Here is a 27425-nt window from a genome sequence, read left to right as displayed (position 1 = left end):
GATCCCAAGGCCCTGAGATCATGACCTGAGCCGAAGGCAGACACCTAAATGAATGAGCCGCCCAGGAGCCCTTTGGTTGTCCAATTCTTAGTGAAAATACTAGATACTAAAAACTTGTAACACTAGATACTCTAAATTTATCCCTGGATTAAAATCCTGCTCAGACTGCACTGATGTGGGCTGAGACAGTATTATATTCAGTAAATTGCGTTCATCCTTATTTTTAAAGCTCTATGAAATTTGTTACTCATAAGTTGTAATTACATAACATTATAATTATAAAAATAAGCTATAGAGACATTACCGAAGAAGTTGTCCTTGTGAATTCAGAAATTTCATTCTGGACTCAGAATCAATAAAGGCTGTGCATCTCCTAAGCAACTTATTTGATTTTATCCTTCGAACATTCTGAAAATTGGAACTCAAATGTTTTCTTATTACTTTGAGTCTGCACCCTATCGACTGAACAGTATATATTTCTGAGTGTTAATCTTATTCATATCTTTATTAATTTCCTGCTCTTATTTTCTCTTTCTGTTTCCTTCAACTATTTATTTTCACCTTTCATATTTTGGAAACTTGTAAACTATTTTTAATCCTTAAAGAAACAAGTGGAAATAAGGCAAGGTACAAATAGATATAGTACAGATAAAGATCAAAATAGAAACGGGGGGAACATGGGTTGCTCAGTTGGTTGAGCATCCATCCGACTCTTGATTCCGGCTCAAGTCATGATCTCAAGGTCCTGAGAACAAGTCCCACATCAGGCTCCATGCTCAGCAGGGAGTCTGCTTGAGATACTCTCCCTTTCCCTCTGCCCCTCCCCCAGCTCATGTGCTCTCCCTCTCTCAAATAAATTAATTTAAAAAATGAAACAACTAAGGAATCATTGAACAGTACATCAAAAACTAATGATGTGTTGTTATATGTTGGCTAATTGAACATAAGAAGGAAGGGAAGAAAGAAAGAAAGAAAAAAAGAAAGCAAGGAAGCAAGCAAAAAATAGAAACAGATAAACACCAAGAAAAATAGAGAGAGAAAGGGAGAGAGAGGAAGGAGAGGGAGGTGGCAGTGTTTGTTGTATGAGGGAATAAGTCACTGGAAATGGAGTTTAGGAAAGTAGCATGGCAGGCATATATACACATTTAGGTAATGGCATATTCCTTCTGAAATCCCACTGTACTGAATCAGTCAAAATAATCAACTTTCAAGTACAAATATTTACAATTCTGATTATAAAAATATTTGATCTCATAAAATTTGACCTGTCTTATTATTTTTAACAACTTTACAGAGGTATAACTGACATACAAAAAACTGCATGTATTTAATGTATACAATTTGATGAATTTGGACATATGCATACACTCATAAAACTATCACTACAATCAAGGTAACAAACATAGCCATCACCTGTCTTACTATTTTGAGTTTAGAACTCTGGAAATCATTTTCAGAAATTTCTCTAGTAAAGACTGTTTCTCCTAAGTATTTTTATCTTCAACACTTTGTTTTTCCAGAACTCACATAATAAACTCTGATTACATTGAAGCAGTACTCTATTTTCTGAAAATAAAAACCTATTCAGTTCCCCCAGAGAATGTGATTTGGTATCTTAGCCAATGAACTTCATTTGCTTTTCTCTTGTCTGCTTTGGCTGATCTATAACTAATCAGGAAATTGAACTAAAATTACCATCAGCACACTTCAAGGCTTGGTTAATTATCAGGCAGGTTTTAAAAAGAGATGAATATGTGGAGCCCACAGAAAATACTACCCAATATCCAAAGGCAACTGACAAAGCACTTGGCAGTTTACGAGGGAAAAAAATATTGCGTTCTTTCCATATGTAGGACTTTTTTCTGTCAATTCAGATTTCTAAACCAAAAACTATGTGCTTTTCATAAAAAAGAAAGATGCCAAACACAGACTGGATACAAATTACTTCATTCCTTTCTTGGGGAGGAACACTCTGATACAGCAAGCGAGAGCACCAACATCTGCCTCAACCCCAGAAAACTACTCTCTTCATACCTACCTCCCTTTATCACCAAAGGGCATTTCCTGGGTAGAATTCTGTGTGTCACTGAAGCCAAAAAACCTTCAAGGAATTGTAATAGCTACTATTCAGGTTTCAGGTTACATAGCTCATTTGTTCCTTATTTAAAAGGTCCTGTCTTATTCTATTATTTAGTCTGCCCATTCTATGGCTATGAAGGCACTGCCATATATTCAGATGAATGCCATATATTCAGATTATTTCAGATGAGAAAATCAGTTATATATCTGGATATTTGGTGAAATTTAGAAACAATAAGGTAATCATGGGCAACAGCAATGCTCTAAGAGTTACCTTATCTAAAAAAGAACAAATTAGGACATAAGTATTCCCACTTGCATCAAGAATAATTTTTGCCTTTTTTTAATAATCTCAATTTCAGATTCATCATTACAGCATTATCAAGTGAAGCTGAACAGATGTGTACAGTTTCCCAAGGAAATGCTGGCAATAATTTTTTTAGTTTAACTAAAGAGAACAGTTTAACAAAGAGAAATGTACTAAAATAATCCCATCATCCAACTGAAGATTAAATCTAATCAAAACAAAATGGTGCCAATGCAAAAAGGACTGCAATCATAACCAATCAAAAAGACCATGAAGGGTGCCTGGGTGGCTCAGTTGTTTGAGCGACTGCCTTCCGCTCAGGTCATGATCCTGGAGTCCCTGGATCGAGTCCCGCATCGGGCTCCCTGCTCAGCAGGGAGTCTGCTTCTCCCTCTGACCTTCTTCCCTCTCATGCTCTCTCTATACCATTCTCTCTCTCTCTCAATAAATAAATAAAAATCTTAAAAAAAAAACAACTTAAAAAGACCATGAAAAGTACAGAATTCTCTCATTCTTTTAAGAATTATCTTTGATTTCTATGCCTTATTCTAGAATTTTTAGTTGTATCCAAGTCTATTTCACCAGCCCCCAATCTATATATTCCAGAACTGTAACATTGTTAGTTTCTAAAATAGGGATGTGTTTATATTCCTCCTGCTAACACCTTCATTTTTCAAAAGGAATATGTCCCTATTTTACTATATCTTCTGATGGTGCAAGAAATAACCAACTAAAACTGCAAATGCATAAAGTAGAAAGTGGAAGCCCATTGCACAAACTGCAGAGATTTAAAAATTGGAGTGTACTGAGCCAGACTTTTTTAACATATAAATATCAATATATGCATTTATTCACACTAATACCCTTAGTGTTCCTAAAATTTGTTAAACACTATTTTCTTAATATTTACTTTATTTCCATGAAGGTGTATATAACTCAATGAGTTTAGCAGCTTCAGTATCCCACATACATCAAAAGTCAGTTTTACATTGAGTAGTTTCAACTATTATTCTCAGATGAAGCAACGAAATCAATGAAGAATATTTACATCTGAAATTCAAACTTGACTACATAATTACTCTTTTCATTCTACTGAGATTAGTGTCAGCAGAAGCTATTCACACTTTCACCTTCATCTTTGCCAATATCCAAAAGGAGGACGTATGAATATACATACACACACAAATTAATTCCAGTTTCTAATAGTTCCTAAAACCTAGTTCACCATATACCTATCTCAACAATATTTTCAATTCTTTAAATTTCTCTCTCAAACTCTCCTAATCCCCAAAACCAAAGTTACATATCTCTAATAAAACAGGATCCTATCTTCATAACTTTTATGTCCTAAATACTTAATACCATGGCTCTTTGTTTTCAATAATGAACTGAACATATCCTTTGCAGAAATCGTGATGTGATGATGATCTGTGATGCAGTGTACTCAATGGAAAATTTCAAAAGCATTAATACCATAGTTTTACTTACGAGAGGTTTTAGACGCAAGAAGAGTAACTCGAGAACCTCCTAAGAAGTGAAAACCCATTACATTCACCTGATCATCTTCTGACAGATTGGCAAAGCCTACAAAGAAAAAAAAAATCACCTTGCATGACCACAAAGAAAAACACTTAATGTTTGAAATAGGAAGTTTAGTTGATGGCAAGTATTTTCTATGTTACCAGTCAAGCTGAAAGCCCATGTATAAATTAGAATATATAAGCTGATTTCCACGGTAATTCCCAACTGCTTAAATCTCTCCCTCACAATAACATTCTTAAAACATTTAATTTCCTTCCTTCTACTGCTTCATTCTAGGTTTGAGGCAGGAAATGCACAAGATAAACCTCAAATACCTGTCACACCAGAAAGCAAGGAAACTATCACTGACTAGCAGAGTAGTATGAAAATAAAAGCAAACTAAAAGAGATTACTGGCCAGAGATGAAAATATTTGAGTATCAAAAAAGTGAAACACATCAAAAACATCTAAAGGCATGAGTTCATATTGATCTAAAAACAGAAAAGGCCAAATGCCCACTAATGGAGGCTTCTAGAGAATCAACTCAATATTTTTATTTTTATTTTTTTTTCAACTCAATATTTTTAAAAATCAGTAAGATAGGGCGGAGCAAGACGGTGGAGGAGTAGGAGACCTGGATTTCATCTGGTCCCAGGAATTCAGCTGGATAGGGATCAAACCATTCTGAACACCTACAAACTCAACAGGAGATCGAAGAGAAGAATAGCAACAACTCTCTGAACAGAAAAGTGACCACTTTCTGGAAGGCAGGACGTGCGGAGAAGTGAATCCGAGGCGATATTCGGGAGGGTAGACGTCAGGGGAGGGGGCCTCCATCAGCCACTTCTGGCAAGTGCTAGACCCGCGGAGCACAAAATCGGAACTTTTAGAAGTCGGTTCCACTGAGGGACAGTCACTCCAGTGGCTAAGCGGGAGGTGGAACCCTTGCGGGACAGTGGGGTCTCAGGGTCCTCGGGGTCACAGGAAGACCGAAGGTGCCTGAGTGCAGCAGAACTCCCAGGTATAGGAGCAGGGAAGCCGGCTGCAGAGACAGAGCCAAGGCGCAGGCTGTCAGCTTGGGGTGGCCATAAACCGTGATCTGCGGAGCAGTCGGGCCCCTGCTCCTCCAGTAGGGACCCAACAAGCGGCAGATCCGGGGAGACTCTCCTTCCTCCCCCGGGAGGAGCGGCGCGGGAGCACACCGCAGGGATCTGCTGGGTTTGGAGACTCCACACGGGTCGGGTGCCAGAGATAGAAACGCTCGGTCACAGGCCGGGTGAGAACAGAGTGTGGCCAGAGACTGGGAGATGGGAGTGATTGACTGCTTTTCTCTGGGGGCGCACTGAGGAGTGGGCCCCCGAGTTCTCCGCTCCTCCAGGGTGGAGATTGGGAGGCCGCCATTTTCACTCTGGTCCTCCAAAGCTGTACCGAGAGCTTGCAGGGAACAAAAGCTCCTGAGAGAAAACCAGAGCAGATTACTTAGTCCAGACCGGCAAGGGCAGGGCAATTCCGCCTCCAGCAAAGAAATTTGGGAACCATGGCAACAGGCCTCTCCCCCAGAAGATCAGCAAGAATGGCCAGCAAGCCAAGACCAAGTTTACCGGTCAATGAGAATGGCAGAACTCCAGCGCTAGGGGAATACAGCACATAGAATTCATGGCTTTTTTACCATGATTCATTAGTCTTTCAAAGTTAATCTTTTTTTAACTTTTTTTTTGAATTTTTCTTTTTCCTCTTTTCAACCAACATCTTATCACTCCCTTTTTAAAAAAATATTTTTCATTTTTCATTTTTATCCTCATATTCTATCCTTTCATGTAGTTACCCTTATTTTTGGTATATATATATATATATATATATATATATATATATATATATATATATATATAAGTTGTTCTCTCTTTAAAATTTTGAGATACACTGTCTTCTAAAAGATCAAAATATACCCTAAATCTCTAGTGTATGGCTTTGTTCTAGTCTCCTGCCTGATCACATTCTCTCCCTTTTTTTTTTAAATCCTCTTCTTTCTTTTTTCAAACAACTTATCAATTCCTTTTATAAAATCTTTTATACTTTTCATCTTTACAGTTATATTCCATACCTTCATTGTACTAACCCTTATTTTTGTACATACGTAAGCTTTTCTTTCTTTAAAATTTTGGGAGGCACTTTCTTCTAACAGACCAAAATGCGCCCAAACTCTAGTGTGTGGCACTGATCTATGCATCAGCCGGATCATATTTGATCATATTCTGTTTTTTTTATTGTTGTTTTTGGTTTGTTTATCTTTTTCTTTTTCCTTTCTTTCCCTTTCTTTTCTCCTGGATTCAGGTCTTTTCTGATTTGTTTAGTGTATATCATTCCCTGCATATTTTCAGACCACAATGCTTTGAAACTAGAACGCAATCACAAGAGGAAAGTTGGAAAGAACTCAAATACATGGAGGCTAAAGAGCATCCTACTAAAGAATGAATGGGTCAACCAGAAAATTAAAGAAGAATTTAAAAAATTCATGGAAACCAATGAAAATGAAAACACAACTGTTCAAAATCTTTGGGATACAGCAAAGGCAGTCCTGAGAGGAAAGTACATAGCAATACAAGCCCTTCCCAAGAAACAAGAAAGGTCTCAGATACACAATCTAACCCTACACCTAAAGGAGCTGGAGAAAGAACAGCAAATAAAGCCTAAACCCAGCAGGAGAAGAGAAATAATAAAGATCAGAGCAGAAACCAATGAAATAGAAACCAAAAGAACAGTAGAACAGATCAACGAAACTAGGTGCTGGTTCTTTGAAAGAATTAACAGGACTGATAAACCCCTGGCCAGACTTATCCAAAAGAAAAGAGAAATGACCCAAATCAACAAAATCATGAATGAAAGAGGAGAGATCACAACCAACACCAAAGAAATACAAACAATTCTAAGAACATATTATGAGCAACTCTATGCCAGCAAATTAGATAATCTGGAAAAAAATGGATGCATTCCTAGAGAAGTATCAACTACCAAAACTGAACCAGGAAGCAACAGAAAACCTGAACAGACCTATAACCACTAAGGAAACTAAAGCAGTCATCCAAAATCTCCCAACAAACAAAAGCCCAGGGCCAGATGGCTTCCCAGGGGAATTCTACCAAACATTTAAAGAAGAATTAATACCTATTCTCCTGAAACTGTTCCAAAAAATAGAAATGGAAGGAAAACTTCCACACTCGTTTTATGAGGCCACCATTACCTTGATCCCCAAACCAGACAAAGACCCCATCAAAAAGGAGAATTACAGACCAATATCCTTGATGAACATGGATGCAAAAATTCTCACCAAAATACTAGCCAATAGGATCCAACAGTACATTAAAAGGATTATTCACCACGAACAAGTGGGATTTATCCCTGGGCTGCAAGGTTGGTTCAATATCCGCAAATCAATCAATGTGATACAATACATTAACAAAAGAAAGAACAATAACCATATGATCCTCTCAATAGGTGCAGAAAAAGCATTTGACAAAGTACAGCATCCTTTCTTGATCAAAACTCTTCAGAGTATAGGGATAGAGGGTACATACCTCAACATCATAAAAGTCATCTATGAAAAACCCACAGCAAATATCATTCTCAACGGGGAAAAATGTCCAATGGAAAAAAGACAGTCTCTTCAACAAATGGTGTTGGGAAAATTGGACAGCCACATGCAGAAGAATGAAACTGGACCGTTTCCTTACACCACACACAAAAATAGACTCAAATGGTTGAAAGACCTAAATGTGAGACAGGAGTCCATCAAAATCCTAAAGGAGAACACAGGCAGCAACCTCTTCGACCTCAGCTGCAACAACTTCTTCCTAGAAACATCGCCAAAGGCAAGGGAAGCCAGGGCAAGAATGAACTATTGGGACGTCATCAAGATAAAAAGCTCTTGCAGAGCAAAGGAAATAGTCAACAAAACCAAAAGACAACCGACAGAGTGGGAGAAGATATTTGCAAATGACATATCAGATAAAGGGCTAGTATCCTAAATCTATAAAGAACTTCTTAAACTCAACACCCAAAGAACAAATGATCCAATCAAGAAATGGGCAAAAGACGTGAACAGACATTTTTCCAAAGAAGACATGCAAATGGCCAACAGACACATGAAAAAGTGCTCAACATCGCTTGGCATCAGGGAATTCCAAATCAAAACCTCAATGAGGTATCACCTCACACCAGTCAGAATGGCTAAAATTAACAAGTCATGAAACGACAGATGTTGGCGGGGATGCGGAGAAAGGGGAACCCTCCTACACTGTTGGTGGGAATGCAAGCTGGTGCAACCACTCTGGAAAACAGTATGGAGGTTCTTCAAAAAGTTGAAAAGAGAGCTACCATACGATCCAGCAATTGCACTACTGGGTATTTACCCCAAAGATACAAAGGGATCTTGTAGGGATCCAAAGGGGTACGTGTACCCTGATGTTTATAGCAGCAATGTCCACAATAGCCAAACTGTGGAAAGAGCCAAGATGTCCATAGACAGGTGAATGGATAAAGAAGAAGTGGTAACATATATACAATGAAATATTATGCATCCATCAAAAGGAATGAGATCCTGCCATTTGCAATGACATGGATAGAACTGGAGGGTGTTATGCTGAGTGAAATAAGTCAATCAGAGAAAGACATGTATCATATGACCTCACAGATATGAGGAATTCTTAATCTCAGGAAACAAACTGAGGGTTGCTGGAGTGGTGGGGAGTGGGAGGGATGGGGTGGCTAGGTGATAGACATTGGGGAGGGTATGTGCTATGGTGAGCGCTGTGAATTGTGCAAGACTGTTGAATCACAGATCTGTACCTCTGAAACAAATAACACATGATATGTTAAAAAAGAAGAAGAAGAAGAAAACAGTAGGAGGGGAAGAATGAAGGGGGGGAAATCGGAGGGGGAGATGAATCATGAGAGACTGTGGACTCTGAGAAACAAACTGAGGGTTCTAGAGGGGAGGGAGGTGGGGGATGGGTTAGCCTGGTGATGTGTATTAAAGAGTGCACATTTTGCATGGAGCACTGGGTGTTATACACAAACCATGAATCATGGAACACTACATCAAAAACTGATGATGTAATGTATGGTGATTAACATAACATAATAAAAAAATAATAAAATAAAAATAAAAATCAGTAAGAAAAAGAACAAAACATTTATCCAGATGCTCCTACTCCAACTGCACCACATAGCCAATAGTAGGTAAGGGCAAAGTTCTCTGTACAGAAATAACCTAGCAAAATATTAAAGAAAGCTTGAAAAAAATAGATATCATCATTTTTCAACCTCGATAAATTTAATAGATCTCAGCATTAAAATCAATGGTTATTATATACAAAAAAAGAAAGAGAGTGAGATACAAACAGATAATATGTACTCCCTGCTGAAAGTATATACTACCAATTCATGGAAGCAGTGTGGCCAAAATAATCAATCCTGACTCTAATACCTCTAGATGCAACTACCAGTTAACAGGCAATAAAGGGGACAAAGAAAATATTAAACATCACAGGGATGTAATCAGGAAAATTCAGAGTGTGGGAAACTCACAGGAAAAAATCATCTTACTCTTTAACAAATCAACTGCAAATTAAAAATAGAAGTGGGAAACCTATAGAAAAAGAGATAAAAAATTCATATCAAAAATTACAATAAATGAACCACATTTGAATCCTGACTCAAAAACAAATAAAAATTATAACATTGAAGACTTTCACTTCAGGCCAAGATGAAGAAACTAGGGCCAAATTTACCCTTCTACTTATAACAACTAAAAAATGGGACAAAATATATGAAACGTTTTTGAAGACACTGGAGACCAGGAAATGAACAACAGTGATCCCTGACAAACAAAGAACAAAGTGAGCCCTCTGATTGCCCCAGCCTACTGCCTAGAGAAAATTTCCAAGACACAACACAGGGAGGGGAAACCCAGGTGCAACCTAACATTCTCCCCAAGTTGAAGACACGGAGTTGGGAGTCTGGGAAGGCTAAAGTATCAAAAGTTCACAGGGCAGAGTGCCAGAGAGGAGACAGCTACAAAGAGAGGGGAAAAATTTTGAAAAAATAATGACCAAAATATTTACAAATTGGATGAAAATTATAAACTACAGATCAAAAAATCTTAACAAACCCCAAGCATAAGAAAAATAAAAATAAAACAAGGGGTGCCTGGGTGGCTCAGATGGTTAAGCATCCCACTCTTGATTTTGGCTCAGGTCATGATCTCAGGGTCCTTAGAACGAACCCCACATCAGGCTCCATGCTCAGCAGGGAATCTGCTTAAGATTCTTTCCCTCTCTCTCTGCCCCCAGCCCCCTACCCCCCACACGTGCTCTCTCTCTCTCAAATAAATAAATCTTTTTTTAAAAAAGAAATAAAATTATAGATTAATATCCCTCATGAACACAGATGTAAAAATTCTAAACTAAACATTAGTAAGTTGAATCAAATAGTATATTGAAAGGATAATACAGGGGCGACTGGGTGGCTCGGTCAGTTAAACATCTGCCTTAGCCCAGGACATGATCCCAGAGTCCCGGGATTGAGTCCGGCATCTGGCTCCCTGCTCAGTGGAGTCTGCTTCTCCCTCTGCCCCTCGCCCCATTCGTGCTCTTTCTCTCTCTCTGTCAAATAAATAAATAAAATCTTAAAAAAAAAAAAAAAGAAAGAAAGGACAATACATCTTTCAGTGTGATTTATATCAAGAATGCCCAATTATGCTAAAATCCAAAAATTAATCAATGTATACACTTATGAGCAAAGCATAATATACACAGTTGTTGAATCACTATCTTGTACGCAATATACACAGTTGTTGAATCACTATCTTGTACGCCTGAAACTAATGTAACATTGTGTCAACTATACTTAAAGTCAAGGGGCGTCTGGGTGACTCAGCTGGCTAAGCATCTGCCTTCAGCTCTAGTCATGATCTCAGGGTCCTGGGATCAAGTCCCATATTGGGTTCTCTGCTCAGTGAGAAGCCTGCCTCTCCTTCTCCCTCTGCCCCTCCCCCCTGCTTGTGTGCGTGCTCTCTCTCCCTCCCTCTCCCTCCCTCTCTCAAATAAATAAAATCTTTAAAAAACAAAAATAAGGGGCGACTGGGTGGCTCAGTCATTGGGCGTCTGCCTTCGACTCAGGTTACAATCCCAGGGTCCTTAGATCAAGTTCCACATCGGGCTCCCTGCTCAGGGGGAAGCCTGCTTCTCCCTCTCCCATTCCCCCTGCTTGTTTTCCCTCTCTCACTGTCTCTCTCTCTCTCTGTCAAATAAATAAAATCTTCAAAAAATAAATAAAATATAATAATTTAAAAATTTTTAAGTCAAAAAAAGTATCAGTTTAATTCACCTATAAATAGTCTAAAAAAAAGATTACAAATATCTCAATGTAGAAAAAGCATTGAGAAAATCCAATATAAAACAAACTCTCGCAAACTTGGTATAGAAGGGAACTTCCTCAAATGGTATAGGACATCTATAGACTACCTACAATTAAAACATACTTAATGGTGAAAGCCTGAACATCCACTCTGCCATTTCTATTCAACATTGTCCCAGAGGTTTTAGCCTAGATAAAATGCTAGCAAGAAACAAACAGAATTTCTAGATTGGAAAGGAAGAAGTAAAATGTTTTCATTTGCAGATAACATAATCATTATGTAGAAATCTGAATAAATGTACAAAAAAGGCTAGTAGGACCAGTAAGTAGTTTAACAATGTTGCATAATACAAGATCGATATACAAAAACAGTTGTATATCTATGTATAGGCATACCTCACAGATACTGTGGGTTTGGTTCCAGACGACCATAAAATACCAAATATTGCAATAAAGCATGTCAATGAATTTTTTGGTTTCTCAGTACCTATAAAACTTACATTTACCCTATACTATAGTCTATTAATTATGCAACATTATATCTAAAAATACAATGTACATACCTTAATTAAAAAATACTTCATTGCTAAAAAATGCTAACCATCATCTGAGCTTTCAGCAAGTTGTGATTTTTGTTGGTGGAGGGTCTTGCCTCAGTGTTGATGGCTGCTGACTGATCAGGATGGAGGTTGCTGAAGGTTTGGACAGTTGTGACAATTTCTTAAAATGAGGCAACAATGAAGTGTGTCACATCCTTTCAAAAAAGATTTCTCTGTAGCATGCAATGCTGCTTGATAGTATTTTACCCACAGTAGAATTTCTTTCAAAATTGAAGTCAATCCTCAAAAACCCTTCTGCTGCTTTATCAACTAAGTTTGTGTAATATTCTAAATCCTTTGTTATCATTTCAACAATCTTCACAGCATCTTCACCAGGAACAGATTCCATCTCAAGAAACCACTTTCTTTGCTCATCAAAAAGAAGCAACTCCCCATCCCTTATAAGGATCCCTTTATCATGAGATGGCAGCAATTTAGTCACATCTTCAGGCTCCACTTCTAATTCCAGTTCTCTTGATATTCCACCACGTCTGCAGTTACTTCCTCCACTGAAGTCTTGAACCTCTGCAAGTCACCCATGAGGGCTGAAATCAACTTCTTCCAAACTGCTGCTCATGGTGGTATCTTGACCTTTCTATGAATCACAATGGTTCTGAAATAGTGAATTTTTTCCAGAAGGCTTTCAATTTACTTTTCCCAGATCCATCAGAGAAATCATTCTCTATAGCAGCTACAGCCTTAAGAAATGTATTTTTTTAATAATAAGACTTGAAAGTTGAAATGACTCCTTGATTGATGGGCTGCAGAATGGATATTGTGTTAGCACGCATGAAAACAACATTAATCTCATTGTCTATCTCCATCAGAGCTCTTGGGTGACCAGGTACACTGTCAATAAGTGGTAATATTTTGAAAGGAATTTTTTTTTCTGAGCAGTAGTTCTCAACAGTGGGTTTAAAATATTTAGTTAGCCATGTTGTAAACAGATGTGCTGTCATCCAGGCTTTGTTGTTTAATGCACAGAGCACAGGCAGAGTAGATTTAGCATAATTCTTAAGGGTCCTAGGATTTTTGGAACAGTCAGTGAACACCGACTTCAACTTAATCATTAGGTGCATTAGTCCCTAATAAGAGAGTCAGCCTGTCCTATGAAGCTTTGAAGCCAAGCACTGAGTTCTCCTCTCTATGAAAGTCCTAGATGGCATCTTCTTCCAGTATAAGGCTGTTACATCTACACTGAAAATCTGTTGTTTATTGTAGCCGCCTGCATTAATTATTTTAGCTAGATCTTCTGGAAAACTTGCTGCAGCTTCTACATCAGCTCTTGCTGCTTCCACTTTGTACATTTACATTATGGAGATGACTCCTTTCCTTAAACCTCATGGACCGTAACAAATATAATAACAATAAAAGTTTTCAGTTACCAAAATGTGACACAGAGACATGAAGTAAACAAATACTGTTGGAAAAATGGTGCCAATAGACTTGCTTGACCCAGGGTTGCCACAAACTTTCAATTTGTAAAAAATGCACTATCTACAAAGCACAATAATTCAAAGCACAATAAAATCGGGTTTGCCTGTACTAGAAAAGCACTATTTGAAAGTGAAGTAAAACGATATAATTTTCAATAGAAAAATATATTAAACCCTTAGGGATAAATCTGACAAAAGATTTATAAGACCTATACATTGAAAACTACAAACTCTCACTGAGAAAAAAGAAATAAGTCCTAAATAAATGAAGGTCTCTACTTTCATCTTAAGAAACTAGGATAACTAGAGCAAATTGTACCATGTTTAATATTGTTAAGATGTTATTTCTCTCCAAATTGATCAACAGACTTAATGCAATCCCAATTCCAATCAAAATCTCAGCAGGCATTTTTTTTAAATTGACAAACTGATACTAAGATTTATATGAAAGTGCAGGGATCTAGAATATCCAAGACAACACTGAAAATAGAAGAATGAAGCTGGGGAAATTATACTCCCTGACTTTTGGACATACATATTTATAGTAATTAGGACACTATACTATTGGTATATAGCAGTAATACTGGTGGGCAAAGACAAACAAATCAATGGAATAAACTGAAGAGAGCAGAAATATATATAGTTTTTCAGATGATTTATACAGCCCTATGATACACAGTCAGATGATTTTCAACAAAGTTGCAAAGGCGATCCAGTGAAAAAAGATAGTTGTTTTTTTTTTTTTTTTAGGGGAGGAATCAGAGGGGGAGACTACGGACTCTGAGAAACAAACTGAGGGTTCTAGAGAGGAGGGGGGTGGAGGGACAGGTTAGCCTGGTGATGGGTATTAAAGAGGGCACGTACTGAATGGAGCACTGGGTGTTATATGCAAACAATGAATCATGGAACACTACATCAAAAACTAATGATGTAATGTATAGTGATTAACATAACATAATAAAATAAATAAATAAAATAAAAATGTTTTAGACCATTTATTACAACTTAGAAAAAATTGAGTTAAAATAAGCAGAGCAAAATCAAAGCTAACTGTAAAGAATAAGCTAATACTGTCTGTCTCCTAGTTCACCAAGAAGATATGCCTCAACAGCACTGCTGAAATGATTTCTTTTGTTGCAAGAAATATCAGGTGCAAAATATCTGTGGCAAGAATGATCATCTTTTTCATTTCTCCTGGATAAAGAACTATTCTCTATTCATACTTATTTATTGAAAGTCTTTCCAATTCCTAATAAGTCAAATCATTGCTAAACACATGTACATAATTTTTAGCTGATAAGCAATATAAAATGAGCTCATTTTAATTTTATCTGGACTTCCTTTAATTGAGTGCCTTTAAAATGAATAAAACAAAAAAACTGTTCATGCAATCATGAAAAATAATTCTACTTTGTATGTTACTTTCAGTTTATAAAGACTTTTATACTTTTCAAAAATATAGTCTGAGGTTATCTTAATTGATTCTTTCAATAAGTCTTTTGAAGTAGATGAGGTAGCTATTATATTTAAACCCCAGGTCTTTCTGTGAAATTAAATTAAAATGGACTCATACTTTTTTAAGAAAAATAGTTCAAATTCTACTGTGTAAGTTTTCTTTCTTTAATTTGAGGAGATTCATTTTAAACTGGTAACTTTTATTGTTCAATCATCCTCAAACTTAGCAGAAGGAAAGAAAATAAATATCAGAGTGGAAATAAAATAGAGACTAAAATGATGATAGAAAGATCAATGAAACGAACCATCAGTACTCTGAAAAGATAAACAAAATTGACAAACTTTTATCTACATACACTAAGAAGAGAGAGAGCTCAAGTAAATAAAGTCAGAAATGAAAGAGAAATCACTACTGATACGAAAGAAATACAAATGATCATAATAAACTACTATGAACAATTATACATGAACAGATTGGACAGCCGAGAAGAAATGGATACATTTCTAGCAACATATAATCTTCCCCAAGACTGAGTCATAAAGAAATAGAAAATCTCAGTCAACTGATTATTAGTAGAGATTGGTTCAGTAGTCAAAAGATTCCCAACAAGCAAAAATCCAAAACCAGGAAGTTTTACCAGTGAATTCTACCAAACATTCAAAGAAGATTTAGTACCTGTCCTCAAATTCTTCCAAAAAATAGTGTGGTGATAAATGTTAACTAGACTTATTAGGATGATCATATCACAATGCATACAAATACTGAATCATTATGTTGTACACCTGAAACTAATATAATGCTATATGTCAAATATACTTCAAGAAAATAAACAAATAAAATTTTTAAAAAGGATATTTTTTTCAAAAGTAGTGCTGGAACATTAGATGCTCATATGTAAAAATAAGAATTTTATCTGTATCTCACACCATAAAGAAATACCAACTCAAAATCAAAAAGAGACCAAAATGTAAATTTAGAAAACTTCTAGACAAAAACACAGGAGGAAAGCTTTGTACACTTGAGGGAAAATTTTTTTAGATATAATGTTAAAGTCATGAAAGAAAAAACTGATAAAATTGGGCTTTATCAAAATTAAGAACTTCTGCTCTTCCAAAGACATTGTTACAAGAATGAAAAGATGTGCCACAGATTTGGAGAAAATATGTGTAATTCATATAATCTGATAAATGACTGAGAAGGCAGAGAAAAAAGAGGACATGCTGAATAATTCCATCTTATAAAATTCCAGAAAATGCAAACTAATCTATAGTGACAGAAAGTAAACCAGTGGTTGCCTGGGAATGGGGGATAAGGGATTATAAAGGGGCACAAGGAAACTTTTTGGGATGATCTATTTTCAGCATTGTAATTGTGGAGATGGTTTCCCAGGTATATAGAAACATCCAAAGTTATCAAACTGTATACTTTAAACATTTGTATATAAGTTATAGTCCAATAAATTTTTTTAAGATTTTATTTATTTATTTGAGAAAGAGAGAGAGGAAGCACATGCGATTGGAGGGGGTAGGTAGGGGGAGCAGGAGCAGAGGGGGAAGGAAAGGGAAGGGGAAAGAATCTCAAGCAGACTCCGAATTGAGCGTGGAGCCCAAGGTAGGGTTCGATCTCATGACCCTAAGACCATGACCTGAGCCAAAACCAAGAGTCAGTCACGTAACTGACCAAACCACCTAGGTGCTCCCCAATAAAGTTATTTTTTTAAAAAAAGCAAAAAATACACACTAGAGTTGTTTTGAAAATTAAAGAATGTATTAAAATGTACCAAAAGAAAATATAACTAAATATCTTATAATCTTAATAGAGGCCATTTTAAGTACAACATGAAACTTGAAACTATAAAGAAAGCAAGAAAATTAAATCTTAAATTTTACTACATAAAAATATAAACCTAATATATTTAAAAAATACAAGTAATTAATGAAAATTACAAAATGCCTATGCTAATAATTTAGAAATGCAAATTTTAAAAAAGGATGTCATTTTTCATCTATGTCAAAACTTTCCAATATCCAGCTACTACCCTTAGTATGAACCCTGATGTTGGTGGGCACATAACTTGAAACAATTATTCTGGAAGAAGGTTGGCATTTAATTAAAGTTTTCAAATGTGCATACTCTTTAACTCAGTCATTTGTTTTCAAGGTGTTTCTCTAAAGAGAATCAGAGAAGCATCAAAAAAAAAAAAAAATAACTATATACACAGTACCTCCAAAACAAGGGGATGTTATGTAGTCATTAAAATATAAATTTATTGATAAGGAAAATAGCCATGTATTTGAGTAGCATAAAAGACTGTTACAGCTGCATGCTATTTGTTATTCCATTTAAGTAAAATTTTTGTGTAAAATTACTGGTATCATGGCATACTCTGAACGTCAGCTAATTTAACATCTATTCCCCCTTTCCCTTAGTCCATCTGTATTAGTTCTCAGCCTCCTTTACAGCTAGAGGAGGCTATGCAGACACTATTATAGCTATTGAGACCTAAGTAGAAATTTCCTAAGAATATTATAGAAACATGCCTTTCTGATAAAAGTTATACTTGTTGCTACAGCTACCTCTTTCCCCTACCTCTTGCCTTGTAGTCAGGTATGATGACTGAATCTGAAGCAGTTTATTGTCATATGCCAACCAACACACTAGAGAAGGCACAATGCAAAGAAAGAAAAAAGCAGGGGTGCCTGAGTGGCTCAGTCGTTAAGCGTCTGCCTTCGGTTCAGGTCATGATCCCAGGATCCTGGGATTGAGCCCCACATCGGGCTCCCTGCTCAGTGGGAAGCCTGCTTCTCCCTCTTCCACTCCCCTTGCTTGTGTTCCCTCCCTTGCTGTCTCTCTCTCAAATAAATAAATAAAATCTTTTAAAGGAAGGAAGGAAGGAAGGAAGGAAGAAAAAAGCTGGGTCTCTGATAATATTCATAAACCACTACACCAGGGTCTACTGCCCACTTATCCCCCATCGCTTTATGCGGGGGGGGGGGGGGGGGGATATATAGATAGATAGATAGATAATGTAATTTATATATACATAGTATAAATGTCACTTAGTGCTTAAGTAACATTTAGCCAAAACCACCCCAGATGGTTATTTATTATATACATAAGTAAATATATAGCCATTAAGCATATTAAAGCTTTTTATAATTATAATATTCTTTAAAGGCAAGGATTTGGGGTACTAATTACCTCCACTCGAATACTGTTGATAGAGTTAATTGATAGGGCCCTTTGGTCAGTTTGACATTATATTTCAAAAGCTTTAAAAATATTCTTATCCTTAAGAGATGAGGAAGGACACTAAATCCTACTTAAAGGGTCTATCCAACAAGAAGATCTAACAATTGTAAATATCTATGCCTCTAACATGGGAGCAGCCAATTATATAAGGCAATTAATAACAAAAACAAAGAAATACATTGACAACAATATAATAATAGTGGGGAACTTTAACACCCCCCTGACTGAAATGGACAGATCATCTAAGCAAAAGATCAACAAGGAAATAAAGACTTTAAATGAAACACTGGACCAAATGGACTTCACAGACATATTCAGAACATTCCATCCCAAAGCAACGGAATACACATTCTTCTCCAGTGCCCACGGAACATTCTCCAGAATCGATCACATCCTAGGTCACAAATCAGGTCTCAACCGGTACCAAAAGATTGGGATCATTCCCTGCATATTTTCAGACCACAATGCTTTGAAACTAGAACTCAATCACAAGAGGAAAGTCGGAAAGAACTCAAGTACATGGAGGCTAAAGAGCATCCTACTAAAGAATGAATGGGTCAACCAGAAAATTAAAGAAGAATTTAAAAAATTCATGGAAACCAATGAAAATGAAAACACAACTCTTCAAAATCTTTGGGATACAGCAAAGGCAGTCCTGAGAGGAAAGTATATACCAATACAAGCCTTTCTCAAGACACAAGAAAGGTCTCAAATACACAACCTAACCCTACACCTAAAGGAGCTGGAGAAAGAACAGCAAATAAAGCCTAAACCCAGCAGGAGAAGAGAAATAATAAAGATCAGAGCAGAAATCAATGAACTAGACACCAAAAGAACAGTAGAACAGATCAACGAAACTAGGACTGGTTCTTTGAAAGAATTAATAAGATTGATAAACCCCTGGCCAGACTTATCAAAAAGAAAAGAGAAAGGACCCAAATCAACAAAATCATGAATGAAAGAGGAGAGATCACAACCTACACCAAAGAAATACAAACAATTCTAAGAACATATTATGAGCAACTCTATGCCAGCAAATTAGATAACCTGGAAGAAATGGGTGCATTCCTAGAGATGTATCAACTACCAAAATTGAACCAGGAAGAAATAGAAAACCTGAACAGACCTATAACCACTAAGGAAATTGAAGCAGTCATCAAAAATCTCCCAACAAACAAAAGCCCAGGGCCAGATGGCTGCCCAGGGGAATTCTATCAGATATTTAAAGAAGAATTAATACCTATTCTCCTGAAACTGTTCCAAAAAATAGAAATGGAAGGAAAACTTCCAAACTCATTTTATGAGGCCACCATTCCTTGATCCCCAAACCAGACAAAGACCCCATCAAAAAGGAGAACTACAGACCAATATCCTTGATGAACATGGATGCAAAAATTCTCACCAAAATACTAGCCAACAGGATCCAACAGTACAATAAAGGGATTATTCACCACGACCAAGTGGGATTTATCCCTGGGCTGCAAGGCTGGTTCAACATCCGCAAATCAATCAACGTGATACAATACATTAACAAAAGAAAAAACGAGAATCCTATGATCCTCTCAATAGATGCAGAAAAAGCATTTGACAAAGTACAGCATCCTTTCTTGATCAAAACTGTTCAGAAGATAGGGATAGAGGGTACATACCTCAACATCATAAAAGCCATCTACGAAAAACCCACAGCGAATATCATTCTCAATGGGGAAAAGCTGAGAGCTTTTCCCCTAAGGTCAGGAATGCGGCAGGGATGTCCACTCTCACCACTGCTATTCAACATAGTATTAGAAGTCCTAGCCACAGCCATCAGACAACAAAAAGAAACCAAAGGCATCCAAATCGGCAAAGAGGAAGTCAAACTCTCACTCTTTGCAGATGATATGATACTCTATGTGGAAAACCCAAAAGACTCCACCCCAAAACTGCTAGAACTCATACAGGAATTCAGTCAAGTGGCAGGATATAAAATCAATGCACAGAAATCAGTGGCATTCCTATACACCCACAACAAGACAGAAGAGAGACAAATCAAGGAGTCGATCTCATTTACAGTTGCACCCAAAATCATAAGATACCTAGGAATAAATTTAACCAAAGAGGCAAAGGATCTGTACTCAGAAAACTATAAAATACTCATGAAAGAAATTGAAGAAGACACAAAGAAATGGAAAAACGTTCCATGCTCATCGATTGGAAGAACAAACATTGTGAAGATGTCAATGCTACCTAGAGCAATCTACACATTCAATGCAATCCCCATCAAAATACCATCCACTTTTTTCAAAGAAATGGAACAAATAATCCTAAAATTTGTATGGAACCAGAAGATACCCTGAATAGCCAGAGGAATGTTGAAACAGAAAAGCAAAGCTGGCGGCATCACAATTCCGGACTTCCAGCTCTATTACAAAGCTGTCATCATCAAGACAGTATGGTACTGGCACAAAAACAGACACATCGATCAATGGAACAGAATCGAGAGCCCAGAAATGGACCCTCAACTCTATGGCCAATTCATCTTTGACAAAGCAGGAAAGAATGTCCAATGGAAAAAAGACAGTCTCTTCAACAAATGGTGCTGGGAAAATTGGACAGCCACCTGCAGAAGAATGAAACTGGACCGTTTCCTTACACCACACACAAAAATAGACTCCAAAAGGTTGAAAGACCTAAACGTGAGACAGGAGTCCATCAAAATCCTAAAGGAGAACACAGGTAGCAACCTCTTCGACCTCAGCCGCAGCAACTTCTTCCTAGAAACATCGCCAAAGGCTAGGGAAGCCAGGGCAAAAATGAACTATTGGGATTTCATCAAGATCAAAAGCTTTTGCACAGCAAAAGAAACGGTCCACAAAACCAAAAGACAACCGACAGAATGGGAGAAAATATTTGCAAATGACATATCAGATAAAGGGCTAGTATCCAAAATCTATAAAGAACTTATCAAACTCAACACCCAAAGAACAAATAATATAATCAAGAAATGGGCAGAAGACATGAACAGACATTTTTCCAAAGAAGACATCCAAATGGCCAACAGACACATGAAAAAGTGCTCAACATCGCTCGGCATCAGGGAAATCCAAATCAAACCTCAATGAGATACCACCTCACACCCGTCAGAATGGCTAAAATTAACAAGTCAGGAAACGACAGATGTTGGCGGGGATGCGGAGAAAGGGGAACCCTCCTACACTGTTGGTGGGAATGCAAGCTGGTGCAACCACTCTGGAAAACATTACGGAGGTTCCTCAAACGGTTGAAAATAGAGCTACCCTATGACCCAGCAATTGCACTACTGGGTATTTACCACAAAGATACAAATGTAGGGGCCCGAAGGGGTACGTGCACCCCAATGTTTATAGCAGCAATGTCCACAGTAGCCAAACTGTGGAAAGAGTCAAGATGTCCATCGACAGATGAATGGATAAAGAAGATGTGGTATATATGCACAATGGAATAATATGCAGCCATCAAAAGGAATGAGATCTTGCCATTTGCAACGACGTGGATGGAACTGGAGGGTGTTATGCTGAGTGAAATAAGTCAATCAGAGAAAGACATGTATCATATGACCTCACTGATAGGAGGAATTCTTAATCTCAGGAAACAAACTGAGGGTTGCTGGAGTGGTGGGGGGTGGGAGGGATGGGGTGGCTGGGTGGTAGACACTGTGTAGGGTATGTGCTATGGTGAGTGCTGTGAATTGTGCAAGACTGTTGAATCATAGATCTGTACTTCTGAAACAAATAATGCAACATATGTTAAGAAGAAAGAAAAAGAAGAAGATAGCAGGAGGGGAAGAATGAAGGGGAGTAAGTCGGAGCGGGAGATGAACCATGAGAGACGATGGACTCTGAAAAAGAAACTGAGGGTTCTAGAGGGGAGGAGGGTGGGGGGATGGGTTAGTCTGGTGATGAGTATTAAAGAGGGCACATTCTGCGTGGAGCACTGGGTGTTATGCACAAACAATGAATCATGGAACACTACATCAAGAACTAATGATGTAATGTATGGTGATTAACATAACAATAAAAAATTAAAAATAAAAATAAATAAAAATATTCTTATCCTTTGTTTGACTGTCTAATTTCACTTTTAGATATTCATCGAAGAAGTAATAATAAATTTGAAAGAGTACTGCTACAATATATTTACAATATTAATAAACTGAAAATAACATGTCAAAAACATAATGCTGGCCGAATGATGTTATAGTATGGATTTATGATAGGATATTATGCAATCCTTAAAATTATGTAATAAAAATATCTAATTATATAGAAAAATACTTCACAGCATTATGCAAAGTAAAATCCTTTGGGGATAATGAAAGCTATTTTTATAAAGATTAGGGCAATGCGATTTCAAGCTATATTACAAAGCTGTGATCACCAAGACAGCATGGTTCTGGCACAAAAACAGACAGATAGATCAATGGAACAGAAGAGAGAGCCCAGATATGGACCCTCAACTCTATGGTTAAATAATCTTCGACGAAGCAGGAAAAAGTATGCAATGGAAAAGAGACAGTCTCTTCAATAAATGGTGCTGGGAAAATTGGACAGCCATATGTAGAAGAATGAAACTCAACCATTCTCTAACACCATACACAAAGATAAACTCAAAATGGATGAAAGACCTCAATGTGAGACAGGAATCCATCAAAATCCTAGAGGAGAACATAGGCAGTAAGCTCTTCGACATTGGCCACAGCAACTTTTGTCAAGACATGTCTCCAAAGGTAAGGGAAACAAAAGTAAAAAAATAAACTTTTGGGACTTCATCAAAATAAAAAGTTTCTGCAGAGCAAAGGAAACAGGCAACAAAACAAAGAGGCAACCCACAGAATGGGAGAAGATATTTGCAGTGACAGTACAGACAAAGCACCAATTTCCAAGATCTAGAAAGAACTTCTCAAACTCAACACCCAAAAAACAAATAATCAAGTCAAAAAATGGGCAGAATACATGAAAAGACACTTCTCAAAAGAAGACATACAAATGGCTAACAGGCACATGAAAAAATGTTCATCATCATTAGCTATCAGGGAAATTCAAATCAAAACCCACACTGAGATACCACCTGACACCAGTTAGAATGGCAAAAATTGACAAGGCAAGAACAACAAATGTTGGAGAGGTTGTGGAGAAAGAGGAACCCTCTTACACTGTTGGTGGGAATGCAAGTTGGTACAGCCACTTTGGAAAACAGTGTGAAGGTGCTTCAAAAAATTAAAATAGAGCTACCCTATGACCCAGAATTTGCACTACTGGGTATTTACCCCAATGACACAGATGTAGTGAAAAGAAGGGCCATATGCACCCCAATGTTCATAGCAGCAATGTCCACAAAAGCCAAATTGTGGAAAGAGCCGAGATGCCCTTCAACAGATGCATGGATAAAGAAGATGTGGTGCATATATACAATGGAATATTAGTCAGCCATCAGAAAGGATGAATACCCAACTTTTGCCTCAACATGGATGGGACTGGAGGAGATTATGCTAAGTGAAATAAGTCAAGCAGAGTAAGTCAATTATCATATAGTTTCACTTATTTGTATAACAAAGAATAGTATAGAGGACATTAGGAGAAGGAAGGGAAAAATGAAGGGGGGGACATCGGAGGGGGAGACAAACCATGAGAGACTATGGACTCCCAAGAAACAAACTGAGGGTTTTAGAGGGGAGGAGGGTGGAGGGATGGGTTAGCCCAGTGATGGGTATTAAGGAGGGCATGTATTACATGGAGCACTGGGTGTTACATGCAAACAATGAATCATGGATCACTGCATCAAAAACTAATGATGATAGTTTTTTAGTATGGTGACTAATATGACATAATTAAAAAAAAAGATTAGGCAAATGTCATGAAACATAAGTAGACATTGCTGGATGGTGGAATTACCAGTAATTTTTGTTTTCCTCCTTTTGGTTGTCCATTTCTAAATTTCACATTTCTTTTGTAATAAGAAAAACTAAAGTTATTGTAAGTATACCTATATTTGTTCAGAACAAAGAACTGAAATAAACAAATAGGAAGAGATGTAGATTAAATCTAGTTTTATTTCTTCTCTGTGAAGCTCATTAATTGGTTTACTTCAGCTAAAAAACAGATTCGCAATAGCAAATTTATCTGACATCAATGTAGAAAGTCTTATACATACCAAGAGTAAAAAGCACTCTCAAGAAGTAAAAAGTGAAAAAGTAAGAAGAGTACTTATTTTAAATAATTACAGGATTCCATCACGTCCAATATGAATGCACACCCAACAATTCCAAAACAGAACATGCCAAATCATATACATTGGATCTGGGGGAAAAATTTTTTTAATTTGTCATTGAGTCCCATTTCTAGAGTAAGTAAGAAGCAAAAATATGCTGATAAGCCTAAGATAACCTGTGACATAAAAACAATTGAGCCTAAAATCAGGAGGAAAATGGATGAGTTATCTAAGCTTTCCTTAGTTCTTCTTGTCTAATCCATATCTTACAGAGATTACCTCTCTGGTTAAAAGCATCCATTTTTATTCAATCTCTGTTGGTTTTCATCCACTTATAGTAAAAATCACCCACTCAGAAGCCAAGGTCTTAAACATTTTTCAAATAAATTCAGTGTGCAGCATGCCATTTCCGACTATATTCCCAGGACAGTATAGGAGACCCAAGGAACTAATACATTTGTATAAGATGTTGTAAGGATAGTGGCTCTTTCCACCTTTTTTATAACCCAAATGTGTTATAAGAAAATTGAGAAGAAAGAGAAGGGAAAGGAAAAGGAGAAAGAAACCAAACAGTATCAAAATATTTGCTAACAAAGTGTGTGTGTGTGTGTGTGTGTGTGTGTGTGTGTGTGTGTGTGTGTCCAAACTCAATTCAAACTAAAGAATACATTAGTTGTAATAAAGAGTATTTAATTTTGGAGATTTTTCATTGAGTTAGATATAAATAAAGCTTTTTAAACACTTCAAATCAATTAAAAATAAATTTTAAGCACTTTAAGTAGTTAATAACACGAAAGTTGACTTACCATAAATTTCTAAACCTTGTGGAAAATACTCTTTGTATTCTAAATCCTATCCACTAATGCCTGGGTGAGGATGCGTACCATAGTCAACAGTGCCAATTTTTAATAAGGGATTTGAAAAGGTTGATTTAATTCCCAAATTTTTTTTTTAATGCCAACCCATCATCAGGATTAGAAACCCTGGTTACTAAAGATGTTTTATCCAATCAACATCTCTCTCTTGTCTAAGCTACTCAGAAAGAAAAACTGATACCTGGAGAAAGTCACACCTTCACAAATTACCCCAAATTCACTGTGATATTCAAGCTTTATATACGAAACCTCTTTCAAAGGATCAGAACCAGAGAATTGAACAATCGCCCCCTCCAGCTGCTGGAGAAAGCAAAACCACAAAGAGCATCTACTTACGAGATTACTTTTTAGGGGCATAGAATATACTTTAAAAAGGTAATAGCCAAAAACCTACAATAAAGATGAATAATAAATATTCACATTCCAAGCCAAAAAAATTCCACAGTCTAAAAAGAAACATTTGATTGTTTTCATTTCTGAATACTGAAGCAAAATGATTTTAATAATTTTAATCAAACTTAAAAGGTACACCTTATTACCTTGTTGATATAAGCTATTTGCCCTTGAACAGGCAAACAAGAAAGAAAAATCTTTGAGACATTTTTATATTCTGACTTAACAATTATCTGATAATTACCCTATCATTACCTGCTGATGAAGGATTCCATTCTGAATTCTTAACATTTCTGATGTTATAGGCATGTTACTTCAAAAGTCCTACCTGGAAAGAGACTGAGAAGACTAACTGGAGATTTGTTGGTATCAATAGTTAGTTTGTGGCTTGCAGTTTTTGAAGGCTGACCTGGTAGACAGATTAATTTCAGGGGAAGTCTAAATTTACATTGGATAACCCGAGGAATGCCTGAAATAAAAAGAGAGAAATGTAGATTCATAGACTTGACAGAAAATTTGACCCCCAAAAATTTGAACTATATTAATAGTTTGAGTAGCAATATATCTTATCTTAAAATTTTGCTCTGGCCCATTTCATTTAGCATAACTGAAAAAACTACAAAGTATTATCATAATACATATTTTTATATTATTGTCAAAAAGTTCAAGACAAAAATAAAATCCTAAAAAAGAGCGTAGGCATGAGGTCTGTCTTTAATATAAGAGCATACTTTAAAAATCATCACAGGTGAACACTATACAACACGGTATATTTACTCAGAGAGGGAGACAAACCATAAGAGACTCTTAATCACAGGAAACAGACTGAGGGTTGCTGGAGGGCAGGGGGCTGGAGATGGGGTAACTGGGTGATGGACATTAAGGAGAACACGTGATGTAATGAGCACTGGGTACTACATTAAGACTGATGAATCACTGAACTCTACCTCTGAAACTAATAATACACTATATGTTAATTAATTGAATTTAAAATTTAAAAAATTTTTAAAGAGGCAAAAAAAACCAGTTAATTCAATTTCATATTCAATTACTGAACCATCTTTAAACTAAGACCTTCAAATCTCTAGCCCCTAAAATGAGCAAATATGTATATGAAATCTGTATCAGGAAGATGCTATATGACCTTATCTAATATTTTTTCTACCACCAAAAAATTCAAATCTTTAGCTATTTTTACTTCTTGAAGATTCAAATTACAATTAAAAATCTACAATAAATTATAAACATGAAGGCAGAATTTGCTCTACTGTAGTTCTACTGAAGTTCATGTCATTTTACACAGTAATATTAAGAATATTACTTTCATATGAATTAAATTTTTCTCAATCCATTTAACTTTACATATCACTGTTAAGTGACATTTTGAAAGTATTACATGGTCATTCAACTGAATTTTTTAGTACATTTACAGGCATATTGAAAAACATAATTAAATAAATAACAATGAAGAGTTTTATGTCAAAATTAAAAGTTTTTAAGATCATTCCTTTCAGGGGCACCTGGATGGCTCACTCATTAAGCGTATGCCTTTGGCTCAGGTCATGATCCCAGGGTCCTGGGATCGAGCCCAGCATCTGGCCCCTGCTCAGCACGGAGCCTGCTTCTCCCTCTTCCACTCCCCCTGCTTGTGTTCCCTCTCTCGCTGTGTCTCTCTCTTTCAAATAAATAAAATCTTTAAAAAAAAAAATCATTCCTTTCAATATTTTTACAGAGAATGAAATTGAAACCAAAGCAAATTAGGTTCTTTACTTATAAATCTAGCAAAGCCATTTCTACAACTTCATTGTTCTCTCCTTTTATTCTAGGATTCCACCTTTGATTGGATAAGATAAAAGGTAATATACTGAA

At 36.6% G+C, this 27425-nt stretch overlaps 1 protein-coding gene across 1 annotated transcript in view; it reads right to left on the bottom strand.

The window, feature by feature from the left end:
• The window catches only part of BBS9 (Bardet-Biedl syndrome 9), a 470178-nt gene that overhangs the window by 247163 nt on the left and 195590 nt on the right, over positions 1-27425 (bottom strand). Inside the window, exons 16-17 of the mRNA XM_028092268.1 lie at positions 25885-26025; positions 3875-3970 (exon numbers count right to left, since the gene is read on the bottom strand). Coding sequence (XP_027948069.1) covers positions 3875-3970; positions 25885-26025 — 237 coding nt within the window. The remainder of the gene's footprint in view (positions 1-3874; positions 3971-25884; positions 26026-27425) is intronic.

The sequence above is a fragment of the Eumetopias jubatus genome, unplaced genomic scaffold (genome assembly GCF_037043125.1).
Source record: "Eumetopias jubatus isolate StellerSeaLion01/CBP00866 unplaced genomic scaffold, mEumJub1_p1.0 scaffold_14, whole genome shotgun sequence".
Classification (NCBI taxonomy): Eukaryota; Metazoa; Chordata; class Mammalia; order Carnivora; family Otariidae; genus Eumetopias; species Eumetopias jubatus.
This window is presented reverse-complemented; position numbering and strand designations above follow the sequence as displayed.